Source organism: Notolabrus celidotus, chromosome 15 (assembly GCF_009762535.1).
Source record: "Notolabrus celidotus isolate fNotCel1 chromosome 15, fNotCel1.pri, whole genome shotgun sequence".
NCBI classification, from domain to species: Eukaryota; Metazoa; Chordata; class Actinopteri; order Labriformes; family Labridae; genus Notolabrus; species Notolabrus celidotus.
Window position 1 is genome coordinate 17,723,610 of NC_048286.1, and position 23,094 is coordinate 17,746,703.

The window sequence follows — 23,094 nt, forward strand, 5'->3', positions numbered from 1 at the left end:
GAATAATGGATGGCCAGCTATAAAATCTAAGAGGATGAAATTATACCCCCACAACAAGGTCAAAAGTTTTAGATAATATATAAATTGACGGTGAAAATGGCTAACATTTTCAGACAATGATTAAAAAAAAGAAACTCTAAGGATGTATAAAAGATAGAGTTAAAGAAGTGAAAACTAATCTACAAAAATACTGATAAGCCAGTGTTGCAGTACTCGAGTCCGAGTCAAGTCACGTTTTGCAGGACTCGTGACTTGGACTTGGACTCGAGCACTGATGACTCGAACTTGAGGTCGGACTTGAGCATTGACTGCAAAAGGACCCGGATGATAGAGAGGAGGACTCGGGCTTATATATTGATACAGACTGTTTTAATGTTCATTTTATATTTTGTATGTTTCATATAATGTATTCTGTTAAGAGTGAGGGCATGGCACGAGCGTTTGCCTGCCTGCGCGTTCACGTCTGCCAGGATTAAAAGATGCTACCAGCCGTTCATTTTTCATTCAAAGATTTCACAGTAAATGCAGCGAGAGCAGAGCGACATGTTGGATATTTAAGAGACCCATCAAGGAAAGAGACCAGCTCAAGCTTTAACAGACATCTGTCCAGGATGAACCGAAAAGTGCGAGAGATGCTAAAGTTTCTTGAGACCGTTCATCACTTTACTGTGTTAGTATAACGGTAATAAAGGCGACTAAAGTAACTAAACCAAAGTTATTAAGTTTGATTTATTGTTAGTTTATTGGACACCGGCAGTGATCTCAGTGAAGCAGAATCTCTGAGATTCGTCCCCTCATCAACTGAAGCGCGGCGCGCATTTACGCACGTCACACAACGCTGTGGCTTCATTGATAAATTAATCCCCAGACACACCGGCCGGATTTCATTAGAATCTCTCTGCAGTGGCAGTTAGACCTCGTCAATTTACTAAAATCAAAACTGAAAATCAAACCGGCCACGGCGCTGGGGGAGAGCGGATCGTACAGGATCAGACACATTTTAAATGTCCAGGAAAAACTGCAGATTCTCTGATGTCATATTAAACAAGATAGTTTTATCACCAAACAGTCTGTAGCGTCCTCGTGCTCTAACGTCTTCTGGAAAAAAAAAAAAAAAAGAAGGAAAAACATTCACCTCTCCCTGTGTCCGCCCCTCCTATCTTACCTGCCCATCCAGGTGAAAACCATCAAACTATCAAAATGCTTACTAAAATAAAATAATGATAATGCACATGACATTGCCCTTAATATAAACAACAACAAATACATGACATAAAGTAAAATGATTATGAATATATTAGAATCATTTATATTTATGGCACAAAATGATGGAAATAACTCCAATACTAATGTTAATGAAAGAAATGTGTTTCCTACACATCCAAAAGGTCCCACACAGCCAGACCAGGTCCCACACAGCCAGTCTAACAGTCAATAGTTTGGATTCAAACAGCTGCCGTCCTTGATATATATAATATTATCGATTGAGGACTCGACTTGGACTCCGACTCAAGTCATGAGGACTCGACTTGGACTCGGACTCTGATTTTTCTCTGGTGACTTGGACTCGGACTCGTACTCGAACACAGAGGACTGAGGACTCGACTCGGATTTGGGGACTCGACTACAACACTGTGATAAGCTTTGACTTGTAGGTCTAAAAAGCCCTTTGTTGTTATTGTTTATCGTTTAAACAGGCTGTTTGCAGATCGTAATGCAGTTTCTTGATGGTAGACTTGATAATTTTGTGTAAAATTGCACTTAAGCTTTTAACTGAGCCTCATTTTAGGCCCCAACAGCCAACAAATACATTGAGACCATAATTAAAAGTATAAAATACAAAATTCTGATTCAAGAAACTCTCACATCTGTTATGTCTGCATGTTAGCATGCTTATGTTAGCATTAAGACTAAGCTTGATGCACTGTTGTACGGCACCACAGAGACATAGTGGTTGTGGACTGGTTGTCTTATCTCAGTCAAAACAATGATAAGGTAATATAGAACTACATCAGTACATAAAATATGAGTAATAACGCACCTCAAATTCCAATGATAATTTGTATGTTTTTCATTCACAGTAGGAATATTCAGGGTTAAATAGGAAACTAATGTTACTTGGAGTTTGAGGATATGTCAGTCAACAAAAAGTACTTAAATTATGAAAACGTCCTTATCTCTGACCTTGAAATTCTTGATGGAGGACTAATTGAAATAAAACTTATGGGCCATGAAGGCTGAAAAATAAATTTTAATGAATGAAAAATTTATGATCGGCAGTGACTACATCAATTTTGGCAGATTAGCAGAAGGGTTGATTGATGTGCTCTGTCCTTGTCACATTAACCAACAGAATCTGTATTAAAAGTTACAAAAAAAGTAATTATGTAACAAAGGGAAGGTCGGAGCTGTATTAATAACCTCTGACAGCATGTCAGCTCACCAGACTGAAAATAAGGGTTTGGTCATTTAGGTTGTGAAGATGGGGCAAACAAACTTCCCTCTTATTAATGTTGGACGGGCCTATGGACACATTAAACTGATTGATACGAGCTGTATGAATGTAAAGCAGGAGCAATGAGATAATTCAACACAGCCGCTGATTGTTATTCTAAGTATTCCATCAACTAATATGATGTGACAGTTTGCAGCACAGAGGCAGGTGATGCAACTTCATCACATTTAAGATATAATACTGTATTATGTAAACTGGTATTACTGAGAATAAGTAATTATCAGAATCACAAAAGTCATCAGATTACACAACTTAAAAGTAAAGTTTTGAAAAGCCATCTCAATTAAATGACCTTGTCCTGAATGTGGTGACATCACTGAAGATAAGAATATGAGAAATATCTCTACAAGCGATCAGATACAAAAGATTAAAAAGTATCTTGGTTGCAAAGATCTAGATACATCCTACATTCTAGTGTTGGTTGCTGGTTTCCTTTTCACCTTTTTGATTGTTATTTAAAACAGCTTGTGCCTGATGGCATACTATGAATGTTTTTATACCAGCAATTATTCAAATAGTTTTATTCTGGAAATGATACCGTTAACTATAATTAAGTTTTATAATGTAAGTGAAATACATGCACAAGTACCAGTCAAAGGTCAAAACATTGATCCAAATGTCTGATTTAATGAAAGACAGAATGATACTATGAAGTGCCAATTGGTAGCCTAAAGAGCTGGCTCTTACAGCTGAGCTGTAAAGAGCAATAATTCTTGTCACTAATGCATTCAAATTTAGTCAATTAAAAAGATCTGCTATTGCAAAGAATATGAAAAGAATAATTCTAAATTGCCCTGATGGCAATGCATTAAATTAGACCATACTGTAGATACAAAATGTAATGTAATTAAAACAAATGTAATTGGATTGTAACATAATTATCGTCCCCACCTATTCTTGAAAAAAAATCACACTTTTAACTATTTTTAACATTTATTTTGTTATGACAAAAAGTACTATACACAAGAAAAGTTACTACTCAGGGTCTTTGTAGGACAAAAAAATAAACAAATATATAATACAAATAACCTCGGCTGCTGTCCTGAGGCTTAAAAAGAAATTAAAATGAATGCAGTTGAAGAAGATAAATTGGATTCTGCTTCCCAATTTAACTTTATCTGTTGTTTCCTGATTCAAAACTAGTTACTATCATGATCAGCGAAACAATAGTTTGTAAATTAAAACTGCATTATAGCTGATAGACTTAACTTGTGAATGTCCTACTTCAAAAGGCTTGAGATTTCACTTTGCTGCTTTTCCCCTTATCCCGTTAAAGCTTTCTGATCATCTTGTTGTATCTGAGGAGAAAATAAGTTACTAGAACATGTGAGCATTTCTCATACAAGTGTACATTTTGTCCAAGAGGTGGGACACACACAGGCATGGAGATCAGCGAGGATTCTTGTGTAGTTAGCACCGTGACATAATTGTGTATGGAAACACCAAAATCTGGCATATAGCAGGCTAATGGGACTGATTATGACTGTGCAACTTCAGTTGTAGATGCTCTTCTATACTTTTTGGAGGTTTTTGGTTTTGCTCTTCTCTCTTGCCATCAGCGATCGTCTTTTCCTGCTGGACAAAGCTCCCACAGGTCGGATCTTCATCTCTGTGAAGTCAAGGGATGTCAGGTGACCCTTCCATGGCTCCCAGTTCACTCCCTGCAGAGCGAGAAGAGGAGGATATTACAAGTGAAGACAGGAAAAGTAAAAGTATGATTTAAGGAGTGGTTGATGTTATATAGAAAAAGGAAAGAGAAGAGAAACAGAGGATGAAGCAGGCAGTATGACAGACAGGTGGAATGACAAACACTAATGAATACCAGCCTCTGGCTTCATTTCATGTTAGCACAAACTTGTTTTGACTGTTATTACATTTCACAGACAAACATTGCGGGAGACATCTGCAGGAGCAATATTATGGATGAAATCTCGACAAGAGCAGAGGTCTCCCCTGGCATTTCCTTCAGCATCAGTCTCCCTTAGACATAATAACTGTTGTTGTTACCCTATCAGCCTGGTAAAAACACACTTATGGTTTATAGCTGGTGTGAGCAATGTGTTTTCTTATCACCGCTGATGGATTCAGGCCATTTCTGCCTCTTCCACAATCCAATCCAAACATGGAGGAGTGGGCTGATGTGAAGCTGTCTTTGATTTCTGACCAGAGAACTGCCCCCAGTTAGCATTTTTTTTATTTTTTGGCTTTCTGTAAGCATGTTTATAAGTAATCCAAAGTACCAGTGGTGTTTTTTTTGGTGTGTATTATTTAAGCAGACTTCACAGAATAATTAGTTTGTTGTGAGCTGTAGTTGACAGACGGTGGACAGACTGATGGTTTCTTTTGACGGTAAACAGAGGTCTATACAATGAAATATAAATAGAAACAAAGTAAAGTTCTTTCTAACTTAGCTGCGATACTTGAGTGTTAAAACATTCAGTGACTGCTGAATTGAACAAGAGCACAAGATGAATATCTAATGTGCCTTATTGACATTTTGAGGAGAAGAGGATTTAAACAGCAACCACAGAGAATAAAACAGCTTGGAGATCCACTTGCATTTTTATTCACAAGTATGAAGGATCGATATTGTTTGAACAAAAAGTCTTCGGTGTGGCTTGATTTAATGAAGCAGACTACAGAACAAGAACTTTTAAGAAACTTGGATTAAAAGAAAGTATTGTATATTAGTGTATAGTATAAAAATGAGCAACAGCAAGACATTTTCATGAGTGGAGATTTTTTTTCTCAAGAATCCAAAGACTTGGTTTGGTACAACTCTTGGTCACATAATACTGTGGGTGCCCCCTGTGGGTGTGAAGGTGCACTACACCAAAAGAGTTTAATGGTACTGCCTGTCAATATTTTGGAAGTGGCTCCTGCAGAGATAGAGACCTTCTGTCAAGAAAATATCTTTTGAGATGAAGCATAGACTGAACTCGGCCTCCTAAATCTCAGGAGAGGAAAGTTGTTGCACGGTAAAGATGATGGAAATATGAGTCAGAGTTTAAGGTATGAGACAAGCCATCTTTTCCATAAAGTTGTCAGACACTTTAAATAACAGTCTCAGCCTGTTGATGGCAGAAAGAAGCACTTTTAACACAGGTACTTTGTTCATGCTTACAGTAGTCCCAAAGGATTATTTGGCACCCAGGTAAAGGCTATCCACTGGACCAAAAAATAAAACTTTGAATTTAGACTCCAAAACATTTTAAATAGAGCCTAAATTTACTGGAATTACTCTTTAACTTCATTATGTGTCATTGATGATAAACTATTAGGCCAGTTATGACTTTTAATGTTAAAAAAATAGATATGATTTAAATATGTACTGTAGGTAAATAATCCCTTACTGAATGTGTGCTGGTGCAAAGTGTAATATATCACTAAGATCTAGTCAAAGGTGATAAAGGTGTGCAGTGATGCTTTTTTTAACACTCTAAAGGATCAGGACAGTCCAAAGTCTAATCTGTCAAACCCACAAAACTGGATCAACATCTATTCCATTTTATTTTGATTTTAAAGCCACCACTATTGGCGCAGTCTGGTTTTAGACATCATGAATCTATACAGTAAACTACTTGTTTGAAGAAACTGTAGTAAGCCCTGTGCACTGCCGAATCAATTTGGAAACTTAGTGTGTTTGCTTTTCAAAATGGTCTCTTTCATGGTTCAATTGAGATTTTAATTAATACATATTGTGTTTAAATGTTTCAGTAGACTTGATCCTCAGCCTTTCTGCAAACATATAGAGTCCACAGAGCTGCTGCAGATCAGCTGGAGCAGCTTCAAGTGGCAATTTTACAGTTTTCATTCTGCAAAACCTCTACTGCTCAAACAGCCTTTTCTGTGTAAGGAGCAAAATCCTGGTACTTATTGCACGATCACTTGAAACTTGTTGCAAACTCAGCAACTTTTAAGAGAGCAACCAAATCCTGGTTAATCCAGCAAGAAACTTGTACCCATGATTCATCATCTGCAGCTATGTCACTGCTAAATGTGTGTTTTATTGAATCTTGCTGTATCTTGTTTGTTGGATGTTGCAAATTAGCATCAGCTTTAAAAAAAACGAAGGTACTTGCACTGGACAGCTGTTTTCAGTTTTGTTCTATGTGTACTGTTCCGAACAAATAAACCCAAACTAAAATGAAGAAATACCTTTACCTTTTAGACATATTGGCAGATTCATAATAAGGCAGGTTACATCCTCAAAAAAAAACACACATCTCTGTAAGCTGCCTGTCTCCTCACTCACCAAGCTGTGCCTGTTGTCTCCCCACTTTCCGTTGAGGTTGGCCAGGTGACAGTTCTTGTACCACCAGGCTCCACGGTGGGTCAAGGCACAGTTACCCAGGGCGATGTCATTATCCGAGTCGACAGTACTCCAGGGCCGGCCTTGGTGGTAGGTCATAGCATCACCTGGGGATAATCAACGATGAATAACAAAAACAGTGAGTACAGTTTGGACGTTAAAAACGTGTAGAAAACAAGCTGCATGCTGTTCCTCTGCCAGCAGTGTTTTCACAGACTTTGGCTGCTCAGTGCTTTGTCTTCATATGCTCCCTGATGGGGGAAATGTAATGAAATGCCAGAAATAGATATATACAGTATATGTTGTTTCAGCACACTGTGGTATTTGTAGACACAGCGTCCCACTTGCTGTGCATCTGTATCTGTCTGCCTTCAAAGCTCACTGCAGCCTGTTTCCATCAAATGCCCCCTTCCCCATACAGCTTCTGTCTTTAACTGCCTGAAACAAATATCCCACCTACTGTTGGTGTGTTTTTGCTTTCTCAGCACCCCAAAGACTTATGGGTAAGATGCCTACTGCATGAAACCCTTATACACCTACTCCAGTCTGTCTCATTCCCACCCTTGCCCGCTCTTTTTCTTTTCTATTTGAGTAAACTGTCAGAGAAAAAATGTGAGCAGGCAAAGTTGCTCGTGTTGTCTCCTGAGTGTCAATCTATTGTGTTTTGGTAGATTTTTCTGGCAAAAAAGCTCACCTGCTGTTCCTCTGTATGTGCCAATAGTGAGTTTGAACTTCTGCTTGACCGGTGCAATCTTAAAGTTGTCATAAACAGCGAACGCTCTCTCTGATCCAAGGCCCAGGTCAAATCTCAGCTCATACTGAGTGGGAGTGTTGGTGAGCTCATATATCTTATCCAGACCTGAGGGAGCGGCAACACAGAGAACAGGTGAACAAGATGAAATATTAAAATATTCCATTATTGTTCATACGTGCATGCTTCAATGTCTGCACAAAAAGAAAAGAAAAGATAGCCCTCACCGATGAAGAACTCATCTGTCATATCGCCAAAACCAGCTATGTACTGCCTCCAGCGCTTCATGAAGTCCAGCTTGCCAGTGGTACGTCGCTGGAGCATCTACAAGCAGCAAGAGCAGGATGTTCACTGGCAGCTGGTGCACTGAAGTTTGAAACTATTGGTTTTGAAATGTTGTTTACTATTTCAAACACCTGCAAGCAGTATTTCTTATCTACTATCAAGAAAGAGGAACAACATTTCTTTCAAGTTTGGAGACAAGAGGGAAAACAATTTCAAAGAGATCACTCAAAAAATAAGGATTAGTGACTGGGACATTTCAAATTTTAGTCTTTAGCTCCAAAAATACTGGAACCTAAATTAAATTTTTTTTTTTGTTTAATGGTGTGTGGACATTACCAGGAAGATCGATGCTGACATACATGTAAAAGTAATTCTCTTGAATCACATTCAAAGGACAGCATTGCTTTAAGTTAGTTTGAAGATAATCAATAAGTCTTACAAGCCAGCCTCCTCCATCAGTGTCCATGTCGCAGTAAACCTCAATTGGCTTGGAGCGATCATTGTTAATATAGACAGTGTAGATACCACTCTGCTTATTGCCGTTCTTCATGATCTGAACACAGTCCATGGGGAAGGGGTAACCGATACTGACTAGGGAAGAAAATGCAACAGATTATTAATAGTAATTCAAAGGGTTAGTTTTTTATTTCTGTATTTCTATAAGAAGCAGTTGTCAATAGTTAGTGTCCAAGCCACAGAGTATCTCAATCAGCCAAGAACCTAAGTAGAGAAACCTGCTGGAGAACTGGACCAGAAACTAGGCTATCAACCGCTGCAGATGGGATCGATTTTACCAGGTTATTTGGCTGATTTTGAGAAAATCCAACTAAAACATTGATGTTGGTATAAGTGCATATGTGGTTTAGTTCGCCATCAGATAGCCCATTTGTTTTTGCACTCTTTGCACACTTTCGTGCAGCACAATGATCAGTTGTTTGAATCTGTGATGTATGGCTCGACTTGCCCTTGAATGTGTACATTTTTAGTACATCACAGTCCGACATAATTTCAAACATCATCCCTTCTGCAGTAGTTGACGGCCTTGTGTCTGCAGATTCTCCGCCCTGTTTCAAAACAAAAGGGCTCAGCTGACTGGTATCCCCTGTTGGTGATACACTTACTTTCGAAAGTACCTCACACGACCACACCTAAAAAAAACAACCAACAACTATCCCCTTGATACTTAAGATGGGACATATTTCAGGACAGCATAAAGTGAAAACAAAGTAAACAGTGTTATACAACCAATCTGTGGATCTGCAGAAGACATACTCAGCAGTTCAGTTCAGTGCACACACCTGTTTTAAAGACAGTCTCCACCACTCTGCTCCTCTTGTTCCCCCTGTAGGCTATGAGGGTCACAATGTATCTCTTTCCCATCCCCAAACCGGATAGAGAGAATCTGCTCTCTCCGGCTCCAAGACGCTTTTCCACAGCCTGACACCAATGAACAACAACAGCAACAGTTAATCTAACTGAACATTTAAGGAATGTCTCTTTTAAGAAACGGCATGTAAAAGGTCTGTCTGTAATGATACTGTCATTTACTTCAGTAAGAGACTCTCTCATAATGTGGGTATCACTCTAAAAATGATTAAAGTATTCAATGAATATCAATCATCTCAATTATGTGCTCAGAATGACTTTTGGTGGGTTACATTTATTTTCTACCACAAGAGGTCAGCGTTTCACAAAGCTTAGACATAATATATCTTTGCAGCCTTTTTGCTCTGAAGAAACTGTGTTTAAGAAGCATTTATGCTCATCTGACAATGGAAACAGGCATTCACATCCACTTTTCTTCAATTAGGTGACATGATGCTGAAAGTAACTGTATCTCTGCTTTAACTCACAAAAAATGATTTAAGGTTTCTTCATGCTGCTACTCAAACTCAGATTAACATGTGAGTGTAAGTACTTCCTTCAGCTCTGGATTTAGATCCTGAGATAAAGGTTTTCAAGCCTAAGTAATACCGTTTTTATAGAAAAACTCCTTTGGATAAGGTCTTTGTTTTCTGGACAATAACACACATTTAACACTTAAATATGCGCTTTATGTACTTTTTACCATTATACTAAGTCTCCAAGAGTACAATTCAAATTTTAAAGCTTAACTCTTTAGATGTTTTTTGATCGTCATTTCCAGTCTAAGCGTATCAAACATCACAGAGTTGTACCTCAGTGTTGGCCTCCTCGTCTCTGTATGTGAGGATGTACCCCTCAATGTCAGCCAGAGGAGGAATCCAGGTTAGAACGGCAGAGTCCAGCTCCACATCGGTCGCCTTCAGGTCCCTGGGTGAATCCATCTCTGTGGTTGGAGGGTAAATCAGAGCAGATTACTGGACATGAATATAATGTCTACTGTACTCTAAGTTCATCTTCTCTCAGGTGTGAACTCAGGTCTGGATTGGGTAAGCAGAAACGTTCGTCGCTGTTTTCATAAGATTATTTTTTTTTCAAACAGGGAATAATCTTATGAACGACAGAGGATTTAAACTAAAATAGAAAATAAAAATTGGAGGGTGGGCACGCAGAAAAAAAAATGAAGGTGTATTTTTTTTATTCGTATATTAAATTCAGAAGTCTAGCCTCTCTGAATATTTCTCAGACTTAAAAAAAACACCTCAAAAAATTGATATTTTCAGTGGCCATAATCCTCTTCCATAAACGTGTCAGTGACCTCTATGATAAGATATATTGTTTTTATTTTTCATCTTAATCTGTTTTATTTAACATTTTGTTTCTGCTTCACACAACAGTGTGACGGTACCACAGATGTAATTTAGCTTTTTAAGCTAACCCTGACTCCGCAGTTGTGTTGTGCATGGTCCCTGTTAAATGAACTTATAAACTAAAAAGTACAAATATTTCTCTATGTGAATTACATTTTCCAAAACCCAGATACATGTTACTTGAGAGTGCAGTTTCCATCCTTTGTTCCTTTTGTCTACCCCAATAACAATAAAATAATGTGTCTGACACAGCTTCTCAGCCTCTATGTAGCTGAAGTACACAACTGAGATGACTCCAACCCACATACTGAGTTACAGTAAGCTTCTGCAGATAAACCGGCTTTCAGCCTCTGCTTTATCTAAATGCTTTGGAGGTTTGATCTGCAACAGACGCTGAAATAATTTGCCTGACACAGTGATGCCTGCTGTAACAGTAGGAGTCTTAACCTCACATGGCTCATGAAATTAGAGGAATAGTTTGTCACCAACCATTCAGGTCGAGAGTCATACTATAAGACCTATTATGCTATAAACACTTCTGTTGTTTATATGAATGATTCACCTGACAGTCAGTTTAAGTATCACTATTTAAAAGGATGTAATAGTGTGGACAGTGAGACGGAGTTCCATAGTCATCAGACTGTGAAATGCAGGGATGCTGGTTTCAGACAGTTTTAAATGACATATTGATGGTGCTTGTTACAAGGTCCAGTAAAGTCACAATTGTAATAACATGTGCTTTTATGTGTCCCAGATGATATCTTCTGACACAATGGCTTTCCTGTCTGAGCTCAGCACTGTGCTCGTCTGCAGCCAGCTATGCTTTCTAATGAGTTACGACGTGACAAGTTTATAATCCAGACCTCGGCCATTTGCTGCCTAATTGAAAAAGATCCAGCTTTCACTTAGAGCTCCCAGGTGATTTTACACATCATCTGGCACGCACAAAGATACCTCTGTTGAAACACATCCACCATGTGCTGCAGCTGCTATTTTTACCCCACTCTAAGCTGCAAGACTTTCACTTTGACACTGCCTGGCCTGGTCTGGGAGATACATTTCCTGCCAGATTAGCAGTTTAGCTGCTTCCTGGAAGTTTTGCAGTTTTTTAAAAAAAAAAGAGCAAAAAAAAAAAAAGACCAACTTATGGGACTTCAGAGGCTTTGTAGATTTCTTATCAACTCTTTAAATTAAAATGATTGAAGTTCTTGCCTTCTTCATCAGAAATATGACAGCTTTTCTGCATCTCTACATACTGCACCAAGTCACTGCTTGTGAAGAACAAATACTACCCCAAACCATCACCACATGTACATTTAGACTGACTGGAAACTCTCAGACTATAGTCTTTGTTTTTAAAAGTAAAGAGCAGTAACCTGTTTGAATTTGTGTGCACAGATACCTGGGACTTGTTACTGAAAAACAGCTTCGTGCAACACAGAAATTACAGCATTGTTCAAAACAGTGCTCCAGCTGTGATGCTCATGGGCCTTGCATGGCTTTTTGAAGCCTGGTAGGAAACACATTAACACACAATTCCAAGCCTGTCTGCATGCCTTTTTGGTTACTATTGTTTATATCACCCATATGAGGGTTCCTCCTCTGACTTCAGGATCTGTTCTAGACAATAAAGTAAGTGTTATGATCCCTGATTTACATTCCTTTGCTTGTGTGTAACATCATCTTTCAAGTGAAAGGGGAGCATATTACTACCAAATGAAAATGCTGCCTGTTTGCAGCATAGTAACCTGTCTCTGCATCTGTGGAAATCTTCCTGGTTGATTTGCTCCCCTTGATAGCCCAGACGTAGACTGCGTAGAGGACCCCAGGCCTCAGGCCAGTCAGTGTGTAAGAGGTGCTGTCAGACCCGACTTGAATCGCCTCACTATCTCCCTCAGAGGAGCTGTAGGTTAGCATGTAGCCATCAATGTCGGCCTGGACTGGATCCCAAGACACGAGGAAGCTGGACTCTGTTTCATCTCGGGCTAAGAGGTTAGAAGGAGCATCCAGTTCTAGAGGAAGATGTTAGTGAGAGTGGTTAACATATTACTGATGCAAGCTACAAGACCTACAAGATGCAAACTACAAGAACTAGAAGTGAATACTACAGGATGTAAGGTTTCATTTCTCACCCGAAGGCAGCCAATGAAAACTTTTTCTCATGCATTGGGTAAATTTATCTGTATGATTGTTAGGTTCATATCTATTTTTACTTTCATGTATTGCATAATCAAAAAAAGAATCAGTGTTTTAGTATGACATTATGTTAGCCATGTGATAGACTGGCAACCTGTCCATCTTGACCTCTCGCCTGGTGACATCTGGGATAGGCTCCAGGCCCCTGAGACCTTGACAAAGTGGTTTCGGATGGATTTCATGATGGCTCTATCTTTTCATTAGATTCATGCCACGTCACTGTTTAAATGTAGTTAATGTAATAGACAGAAGGGCCCAGTCAGTCAGCTTGTAAGAGACAACATGGGATCCCAGGAGTGTCTTTGTAGCTGAGCTCTCATCAGAGTGAAGCTGTTTGACTGCACTTTGTCTCACAACACCCTGATGATGGGCCAAGAGATAAGTTCCTATTTTGCATATGGAGTCACAGTTACAGCACAAGCTAAGTGACTAAACAGCCTTTCCTTTGCCCCTGGGGCCATGCCTGCGGCTGGGGGAACTTAGAGGCAAATGATACAGACTGAAAACATTTTGTGTGTGTGTGAAATGCATTATCAATAAGTGATTCTTTGAAGGGTAATGTCACCAGACTAGAAATGGTTTGCTCCAATATTATGTATGATATTCTCTGCATGTTGTAGTGGGGACAATACTCCTGTGGCTAAATACATTATTGGATACCAGAGGTTAAAATGACCGAGCTAAAGACTCTCTTGATCTTAAAAGAACTTGCAGAGAATGCAGCAGCTCTAATCATCTCTTTTTTGGTTGTTAGGAAAGAATCACCCCTCTGGCCTTGTTATGCTGCAGACATGACTGACTGAGGGGGGACTGCAGGTTAGACCCAGAACATGTTAGAGGAATAACACCTCTGAGCTGCAGTGAGACTGCCAAGAAAGAGATGAAGTAGGTTATTTGAAAAAGAAGAAGTCTGGGCTGCTTTGCTGTGATCCGTATTGGAAGTTGGCAAGTAGATGGATGAACTGATGGATGAATAGATTGGAAACTGCTTTAAAGAAACAAGCTGATTATGAGCGTTCTACCATGTGAATAACGTGTTTTTCTTCAAGGTTTACTAAGGAGTTGTAATGTCAAGCATTCTTGAAGCTAAATTGCTCTATGTAAGAACGACTGAGGTGAACATGGCTTTAATTGGTCATGTAATTAGGTTTAACAGAAAGAGGATTTGAGACCTGTCTCAGCCTGTGTGGAGATCTTCTGGCTTGCTTTGGGTCCCTTGATGGCCCAGATGTAGACTGTGTAAAGGACTCCAGGCCTCAAACTTGTAAGCATGTGGGATGTGCTGTCAGGCCCCAGAGGGATCTCCCCACTAGAGCCCTCAGAGGAGCTGTAGGTTAGCATGTAACCGTCTATCGCAGCCTGGATTGGATCCCATGACACGACAAAGCTGGACTCTGTCACATCTCGAGCTGAGAGGTTAGCAGGACCATCAAGTTCTAGAGGAAGATGTTAGTAAAGAAAATTAATACACTACTGTAGATTAGCTGTGGTTGAACCTAAACTCTGTGATTTAAGACCTGCTACTTAGGACCTGATTTCATCTTTGCCCAAGAATAGTTGAGTTATGATCTTATATCAGGATGTTGATGAGATTAAATCTTGTGGAAAAATGGTAATCTTTCTATCAAATACTTGTGTCAAAATGGTTTAGTGTGCCTAAACATGCTTGTGCATGTATGTGAGCCTTTGACCCCAAATGTGGCATTAGCTGGTCCGGTAATTATGTGTCCTGGATAAGAGCAGAAAGTCATAGATGTGAAACCTGTCTCGGCCTGTGTTGAAACCTTCCTGCTGGCTTTGCTCCCCTTGATGGCCCAGATGTCGACTGTGTAGAGGACCCCAGGCCTCAGGCCGGTCAGCACATATGAAGAAGTGTCTGACCCAAGAGGGATTTCTTCACTCGAGCCCTCAGTGGAGCTGTGGGTTAACATGTAGCCGTCAATTTCGGCCTGGGGTCGATCCCAGGACACCCTGAAGCTGGACTCTGTTTCATCTTGGGCCATGACGTTTGTTGGAGCATCCAGCTCTGCATGGGGAGTTATGGTTAGTAAAGTTAGACTACTTACATGAATCACTGCATCCAGTACAAACATAACAATAGCTACAAACAGCTGATTCAGCATCACCGTAATGCAGTTAGGGCTAGAAACGTCAAACCTGGATCGAGTGTTGGAGTGAGTTTTATTCATTATTTGGTTATTTTCTGCTGAATAACTGTTGTTTAATACAACAAATTTGAATTGATTTCGTTAGTTACCAAAATAATCCAATAACAGGCCTATGTTACTGTTTTCTTTTTCTGCAGAGGTTTTCAATCCAAGTTTGACATAACACAACTCTGTTATATCAGAATCAGTACTATTAGTTATCATGAGCTATGTTAATAAAAGAACATGCAAACTGGTATTGCAAAAACTAGTTGTTTTGAGAACTCTCACACAGTAAAGAAAAATTAACCATCGATGATGGATTTAGAATAGCTGGCTTTGCTTCTGAATGAATCCCATTTGCATTTTGTATATTTGCTGCGTCACTTAACACTCAATAATTGTGTTCTTAAAAAACTGGAACAAATGTGCACTTAAAAGTCCTCACCCTTCGACTTGAAGACTGGCTGTTTAAACTTTCAATGTGTTTACAGTTTCATCACAACAGAAAATAGTAAGAGCTCTTCCTCTTCCCGGACTGCTCATGTCAAAGGGAATTGAAATGACACCTGCTAGAATACCAGCTTAGGAAGTAAGTTTTAAGTCATGTCAGAGATTTATGACCTAGTTCACTCCTGCTGGTTGATGTATGAGAGAGGTTATTGGAGCTAGCATGTCTGCTTCCCTCGTCTAAAGGCAATGAGAAAAATCTGAAAAGTGAAACTAAACGGAAAAAATATACATTGGTATAAAACAGGAAAACAAATAGGTAAAGACATCAGGTATATCCAGCTATCACAGCAACTCAAAGCAGTTTGTTGGACCAATCATAAGGGGAAAGTCAACATGCACATATTGCAACACACCTTACACCTGCTGCAGCTAATTGTAAAAAAGACAAACTAAAAGCAATAAATAATGATCAAATAGTCATAACACTGAGTTGTTTGCAGCTTTCCTGCTTTGAATATGATAATAAAAATAAACATTCATACTGTTTGTGTTCAACAGTTTCATCAACACAAAGTGACAGTTGTAGATTTTTTACAGAAATGTCTGTAAATGTCACAAAGGATTTGAGTCCTTGTGTTCTACTGAATATCTAAAGCAATCTGAATATCTGCCAGTCAACGCTCTCCAAAGCGCTCTTCTGCTGCCTTTCTTCAAAGGCATAAAAGCAAATAGACAGACACAGCTGCTAAACCTCACAACAGCAAAGATTAAGAGAAGGTTCAACAAAATAGCTGGCTTTGCTGAATGAGCAAAATTGGCTCTTCTCAAACTTCTTTGAGACATTCAGCCCCGAGCTACACTAAACCTTTAAATGAGGTGTCCAGCCTAATTATGTTTAATAGGCTTCTTCAGTGAGAGTTCAGGTTTCCCTCCTGGCAGTTCTGCAAAAAAAGTGGTTGAAGCGTGCTAAGTGTCTAAAGTCCTCTGTGATGCTTTTCACTTCTTGCCACCACAAAAAAGACAAGGGAATTTTGCAGAAAAACTACACCCTCAAAAGATCAAAAGGAAGTGATTGGTGCATTGTGAACAAGGACAATTAAAGGAGGGAGCTTGCACAAAGGAGCTTAAGAAAATGAGATGCTTAGAACATCTCTCTTTCTGTTCAGTCTGTAGAAAAAGAAACAAACTGCTGGGGAATACTTTATGCTTGAGAATTCTAGGTAATAGAGCACGCCTTTGATATTTTCAAAAGTGTACGCTGAATAAAATGTTTCTTTTAAACTTGGCATTGCTTCTGTCTGGTTCAGTAGAACAAACGTTACTGTTGAGTTGTCTTCATATCAGACACTTTTGAAGTTATTTGTCCTTCATTTATATAAAGGTAGCCTGCAAACCTCTTCAACTGTGAACCCAAACAAGATCAAATATACTCATCATCCCTTACACAAACCAGGGTACCATAAAATTGTACCTGTTTCAGCCTCCGTTGAACTCTTCCTGCTCACTCTGTCTCCCTTGTAAGCCCAGATGTAGACCGTGTAGAGAACTCCAGGCCTTAGGCCAACCAGCCTGTATGAGCTGAGGTCTCGCCCAACAGGAATGTCTGCACTGGAGCCTTCAGCAGAGGTGTAGCTCAACATGTAGCCTTCTATTTCTGCCTGGACCCGATTCCAGGAAACTGTTGCAGTGTCCTCTGTTACTTCAGTGGTGGCCAGGTTGGGAGGGGAGTCAATGTCTGCAGAGGAAAAGATAAATAAGTGAAAACCTGGAGATGTATGCCTCAAACACAAACAAAACAAGCAGGATAAGAATCCATGAATAGAAAAAAACAACAAAAGTTTGAACAAGACATAAGCTGCACCTGTCGGAATGAAAAAGAAGCAAAGTGTCCATAATAATTCTGTATCTTCCACCTCTTACAGTTTCAAGTTGAGAGAAAGAGATAAATAATTGCTGTTAAAAGGCAGCAAAATTTTGCTTTTTAATGTGTCCAATATTTCTTGTCTTCTAAGAAGCTTTGCTGTACTCACACATTGCTTGTGCATTTTACAGATTAAGAGTAGTTTCAGGCAATAACCGTGAACCAAACCAAATATTCCTTCATATGAAGGAATATGAATATAACGAGAGAACAGGTGTTTTCTTATACTTTTGAATGACACCTTTGAGTATTTTCTAAACTGAGGCCTCAGCAGGTGACAGTGATTCTCTTGTCATCCAAAACTGTGACAAATCTTTGGATGCACATTTCCACCAGTGAAAGAACAGAGACTTAGCCCTGATAAATACTAAAAATACTTAATTATATGATACAAGTCCAAACTATTAACACCATAAATAACTATTGCATAATCGTAAACTGTTATCTCATAATTATGACTTACCTTCTCATTATTTTAACTTTAGTGTTGGGATTTTTAATCTCATAATACCTCATTTTATTCACATATGTTGACCTCTCATAGTTATGAATTGTTTCATAATTATGACGTACTTCTCATAATTTCAACTTTTTATCTCTCCCTTTTTCTTTTAATCACTTAATTTTGACTTGCAATCTCTTAAAATCTTATCTTTGCTGTTTTGTTTTCTAACATTCAGGCAAAGTCTTCACTTATAGGCTTTTACAGGAAGAAATTGGCTTTCATAAAAATCACTACTGAAAAAAGTGTATATTTTTGTTTCCATTAAGACTCAGAAACAAAAACAGTTCGGTTAGTTGGGGGGAAATATTGTTTTAATGGTCAAAGTGAATACTTTATCAAGGGAAGGAGGACTTTTTCTTCATTGGTACAATAATAAACACATGCTTCAGATTTAGGGATGATGTGCTCCTGCTTTCAAACAATCAACCAAAAACACTTAAACAATGTGTGTTACTCTGCAGGAACAATCTTAGGGAGACCAGGGCATCAACAAGAGGAGACTGTTCAGCTAAACGTAGGAAGACTGCATTTGGACAGTCTGCATTTTCAGTCAGAGCAGCAGGAAAATGGAACTCAATCCCGACTCACATTAGAGACTGTACAAGCCTCAGTGTTTTTAAAAGTAAACTGAAATTATGGCTCAAGGAAAAACAATCATGTGATCATCTGAATGCATCAAATTAGAGACAATGAAATGTAATTTTAAATGTGTTGTTATTAGTGATGGACTGTGTTGAGTAGTCTATGTATTGTTTTAAATGCTAGTAGTTTTTTTCGTTTGTATTGTACATTTGTTAACATCTTCCTGCCCAGGGACCACAGATGAAAATTAGCTTATAGCTAACTCTGGCTTGACAGTTTTTGTTTTGCATGGCCCCTGTCAAATAAACTAATAAAAAAAAAAAAAAAAAAAAAAAAACAGATTACAATATTGGCCGTCTGTTAAAAACAGGAAACAAATAGCTGTCTGCTTTGTTTACATCCAATTTTTTTATTTCACCTCACTCTAGAACAACATCACCTGACTTCATCCTTTGCCCCAAGACCAGAGGCCTTCTAACTTTACTATTAACACATGCGACTTTGGTCAACTAGCTGAAATAAGTGATGCTGTTCCTTTTAGAGGACAGTTTTAACAAAACAGGGATAACTGACTTTAAATACATGGGGCATGGTTAGTGCATTATGAAAAATCAGTAATGTGCAGTATGAATGGGACAGGTTTAGATTTAGCCTCAGCATTTAATTGGTGTGCAACAGCAACAAACATACTAGAGATGATTATCAAACTGAAGGAGAATTTGTGTTCCGACTCTGTGAAGCTCTTTAAAGAACATCATCAGCACAGAAGCCAACCCACAGGCTTGTTCTGTTCACTGAGCTCCACAGGATGAGCTGTGGTAGGAAGAGGACACACAAGCACAGAGCTGCTGTTTGTAGAGTCATAGAGGACTTAAAGGAGATATACAGAAGAAGCAAGCACTGCAGTTGGTGTAGTGCGTTTGTCTGAACGGGTGTTAGTCTCTATCGAGGGAATTTCCATGAAAGCACAGATAGAGAAGCAACAAAAACGGAAGGGAAACAGAAAATAAAAGAGCCACAGAGGCATAGTAGGAGAGACACAGAGGAAGTGAAGGGGAATGCAAAAGCAATCATCATTTAGTATTATTCCTCTGTGGCAGCAGCTCAGTCGAGGTCAGTCTTGTGTCAGTGTGCAGCCTGCATCATGAAAACTGATTTATGAAGCACACAGGAGAAGAAAGCAACTATGCAACTGTCTAACTCCATTCCCCCTGTTCCTCTCTTCTCCTGTTGTCACTTCCCCGTCCTTGTGGCTGCACAGCTTGACAGTCTGATGTGAGCCAAAGCACAGACTGAATTTATAATAGCTCTATTTTTTATTAGCATTGAGTGTTCTCTCCAAGGCCTGAAAATGAGAGTCCATTCAGCTGTCTAAGTACAATAAGTTAGCGCAACTGGGGGAGCCCAGAAATTATAGTGTACTTCATATAATCAACACATAAGTACACACTTACAGACATATACACATTTAGATGACTGTGTGTATTTACAATGACATAGCAAAATCTATTTTTACATTATGTTTTAAAATGCTTTCTTTTTTGGAAGTGGGAAAAGACTCACAAAGAGTTGAGAGGGATAGATAGCCTCACAGATGTTTGTTGGGCTTGGTTTTTGGTCATCTGATGACCATCGATTGGATCCAGGACCTCTAAATCACTGCTGGCCCCCCCGTTACCTTCTGTGTTGACTGTCTTCCAACATAAAGCCTAAGCTTATGAGCAAGTGGACAAAACAATTGCAAAGTAAGTAAAACAAGTAGTCGTAGCCTGAACCTTTGTTTTAGTTGATCATTTTGGCACTCAAACTGTGTTTTTTTTATATAATGAATACACCTAATCACTTTACTGTTCCACATCCGACCTGTGGGCATATAACCACATAGTGTTTCCATGTTTCTGGGAAGTGGTTTTCACACAAACTTGTAGTAATTTAAATTTGGTGGCACTAACAGCTGTTTATGTGTAACAGTCTAAAGGCCAGTTTGAGTTTGTTACGGTGGAACTGCACTGTGCTCTGTCCAGATACATTTGGAACAAACATTTACCACCAATCACCACATTTGTAACCTGTAACCTGTTGTAGTGCTCAAGTTCAGTGCTTGGACTCAAGTCTGTCTCAAGTCCAGGTGCCAGGTCTCATGACTCAATTTGGACTGTAGCACTGATGACTCAGACTTTGTCTGGTCCATTGACTACATTTGGATTCAGAGTATGGAAAGGAGGACTTGGACTTTTAATTAAGACTGATTCAGTGTTTTCGCTTTTTTTTACAAGGCCCTAACAATGTATTCAGTTTGGAGCACTTCACCAGCATGTACATTCATGTGCCGTCCTGTTCAGCAACAGTTCCTACCAGGATGCTGAAGTTTTGTAGAGCAAATAGTCTGGAGACAGTGATCATACCTTAGATTAATTAATAATTGCAATTGGGAGTTCACTCTGACTCAAAATCGACTCTGAATATTTTTTGGTGATGCAGACTCCATTTGAACATTTTGGACTCAAGGTCTGGTGACTCAAATACAATACTGCTTGTACCATCTTCAGAGGTTTCCAACATCCGGAAGCAGTGCCTCTGCTGTAGAGCCACAAGTGCTCTTTGTCTGCATGTCCCTGGTTAGGAAAACACTTGTACGAAACAGGCTTACATTTAACTGAAAAAATATGACCCTTTTTTCTACAACACTGCAGAGTTAAACTCCTTCTGAGATGAATGATATTTGCTTTTTTATCCTGTGCTCCGCACTTTTTGTTTTTAAGTCAGAGCGACATTAGTTACAGCTGTCGTCTCAACCTCAATAGAAGTTAATTGAATAAAAGGCTTACCAAATTGATTTACAAGCATCAGAAAGCATTTGACAGTTTACTTTGAAGGTTAATTATTGCTTTTTATCCCTCACCACTAATTAACCTAAACTACTATTTGGTTTGTAACTGTCCACGGAAAGCTTGTATTTAACTATGTTCTGGTTTCCATCAAAATAAAATGTCTTATTTTCTCTGCAGTTCCTTTTCTTGAGGGCGGTATAGTCACTTTCTGGCTGTCTGATATGTTCTATGAGTCATAAGATCTCTGTGCAGTACGTCTTTCACAGAGAGCCCTGCTTTTCTCTATACACAGTATGATGGATCCAGTTACTCCAGACGTTCTGCCTCACTAGCCGGGTTGCGACAGTGGCTACCGGGCTCCACAACATGAGCTGTGGCTTTGGCCATTTGGAAAAAGGCTTATCCGTTATAAGCGATATGTTCAGCAGAGGCATGAACCACAAAGCGCACAGTAACTGGTCGTCTTTCATCATTGACACCCTCACAGTTTAACAGCCTTACCATACAGGAGAAACCATACAGGAACAGGAAGTCTACGGACCAGGCAGATAAGAGGAGTACCCTTCCTACGCCAAACAATCTGTTTGTTTGGTAACCAGCTGCAAAGTCATTATCACAAAGAGAAATATGTTACATAGAAGAGGACTCTAGAAGTGACATTAATATACATGGTAATAAAGTCCCAGTCATTAACTATCTACTTGTTATCAATGCACTTTAATAACCGCTACACAAAGGAAAGTGCCCTCAAGTCCGACTTGAACATAATACATGGAACATTACGGCGCCACTTTAACTCAGCGGTTAAACCATGTGCACCATTTGCAGAGGCTATACACTTTTGTCCATTTTGCTGCATGTCTTCTCCCACTCTCTCTTTCCTGTTTCTCACTCCATCCACTTTCCTACCATCGAACAAAGACATGAAACCCCCCAAAAGTGTCATACTTGATGATACACACATGTAGAGTAACCTGATCTGAATACACTCCCACTCACTATTATATACTGAACAAAAACTTAAAAGGACAGGATGCTGCGTCATTATGTGTATCAAAACTTTGGACAAAAACAGCAGATCTTCTAATAAATGTCACTACAATTGGAAGGCCAGTATTGTTCCTGTAATTTAACCTTGCTACAGACACATGTATATACATTTTAAATTCAAACTCAAGTGAACAAGCATACAATGTCCCATCTCACATTCTCACTTGACATTTTTCTGGCATCGGCTGGTTTAGGGCTCACAGTGCTGATGGACTGCATCTGAGCAGACAGGGTACTCCCAGTGGACCACATGAAGTGATAAAGTGTATCCAGATAACTTTAAGACTAAACATTTATCTCCTCCGCAAAACCCAAATCCTTCTGCTTTCGGTTATACGGGACTCAGTGGTTACTTTATTGAATTTGAATCATCAGCAGCAGCTGCAGCGGTGATGGTATGTTGTGTTTATACACTTTCATAATCTTTTGGTAGGTTAGTGGCTGTGAAACGTCAGCTGCAAGAAGAGTTTTGGTGTTTTCCTAAATGTTATAGCTGTCACTGAATCATTTTACTTGTGAGCTAACAACAGATGAAGGATGTCATGCAGCCACCCACAAGCACATGCACACATAAACACACACAGACACAGCCAATAAAACAGATTAAACATATAAACTAAATACATATCACAAGCCTAAAGAATGACAGAGTAGGTCACGATGCAATTTAGAGGTCAGGACATACTGATAAATATTGAACTGTATAAGGTAGAGGGTAAAAATGTGGATCAAATGTAATAGCTTCCATAATGGAAGGAGTCAGGCTCAGCGAATTAAACTAGAGCTCTGTTTACTGCTTAACAGTAGCATTGTG

The 23,094-nt window shown here is 39.2% G+C and overlaps 1 protein-coding gene across 1 annotated transcript in view; it reads right to left on the reverse strand.

Moving 5' to 3' along the window:
* Positions 1-3,429: 3,429 nt before the first annotated feature.
* Positions 3,430-23,094, reverse strand: part of tnn (tenascin N) — a 39,008-nt gene continuing 19,343 nt past the window's right edge. Inside the window, exons 9-19 of the mRNA XM_034703446.1 lie at positions 16,863-17,126; positions 14,554-14,817; positions 13,964-14,227; positions 12,344-12,607; positions 10,041-10,171; positions 9,162-9,300; positions 8,303-8,454; positions 7,806-7,902; positions 7,522-7,686; positions 6,771-6,934; positions 3,430-4,176 (exon numbers count right to left, since the gene is read on the reverse strand). Of these exons, the coding sequence (XP_034559337.1) occupies positions 4,027-4,176; positions 6,771-6,934; positions 7,522-7,686; positions 7,806-7,902; positions 8,303-8,454; positions 9,162-9,300; positions 10,041-10,171; positions 12,344-12,607; positions 13,964-14,227; positions 14,554-14,817; positions 16,863-17,126 (2,054 nt within the window). The 3' untranslated portion in view covers positions 3,430-4,026. The remainder of the gene's footprint in view (positions 4,177-6,770; positions 6,935-7,521; positions 7,687-7,805; positions 7,903-8,302; positions 8,455-9,161; positions 9,301-10,040; positions 10,172-12,343; positions 12,608-13,963; positions 14,228-14,553; positions 14,818-16,862; positions 17,127-23,094) is intronic.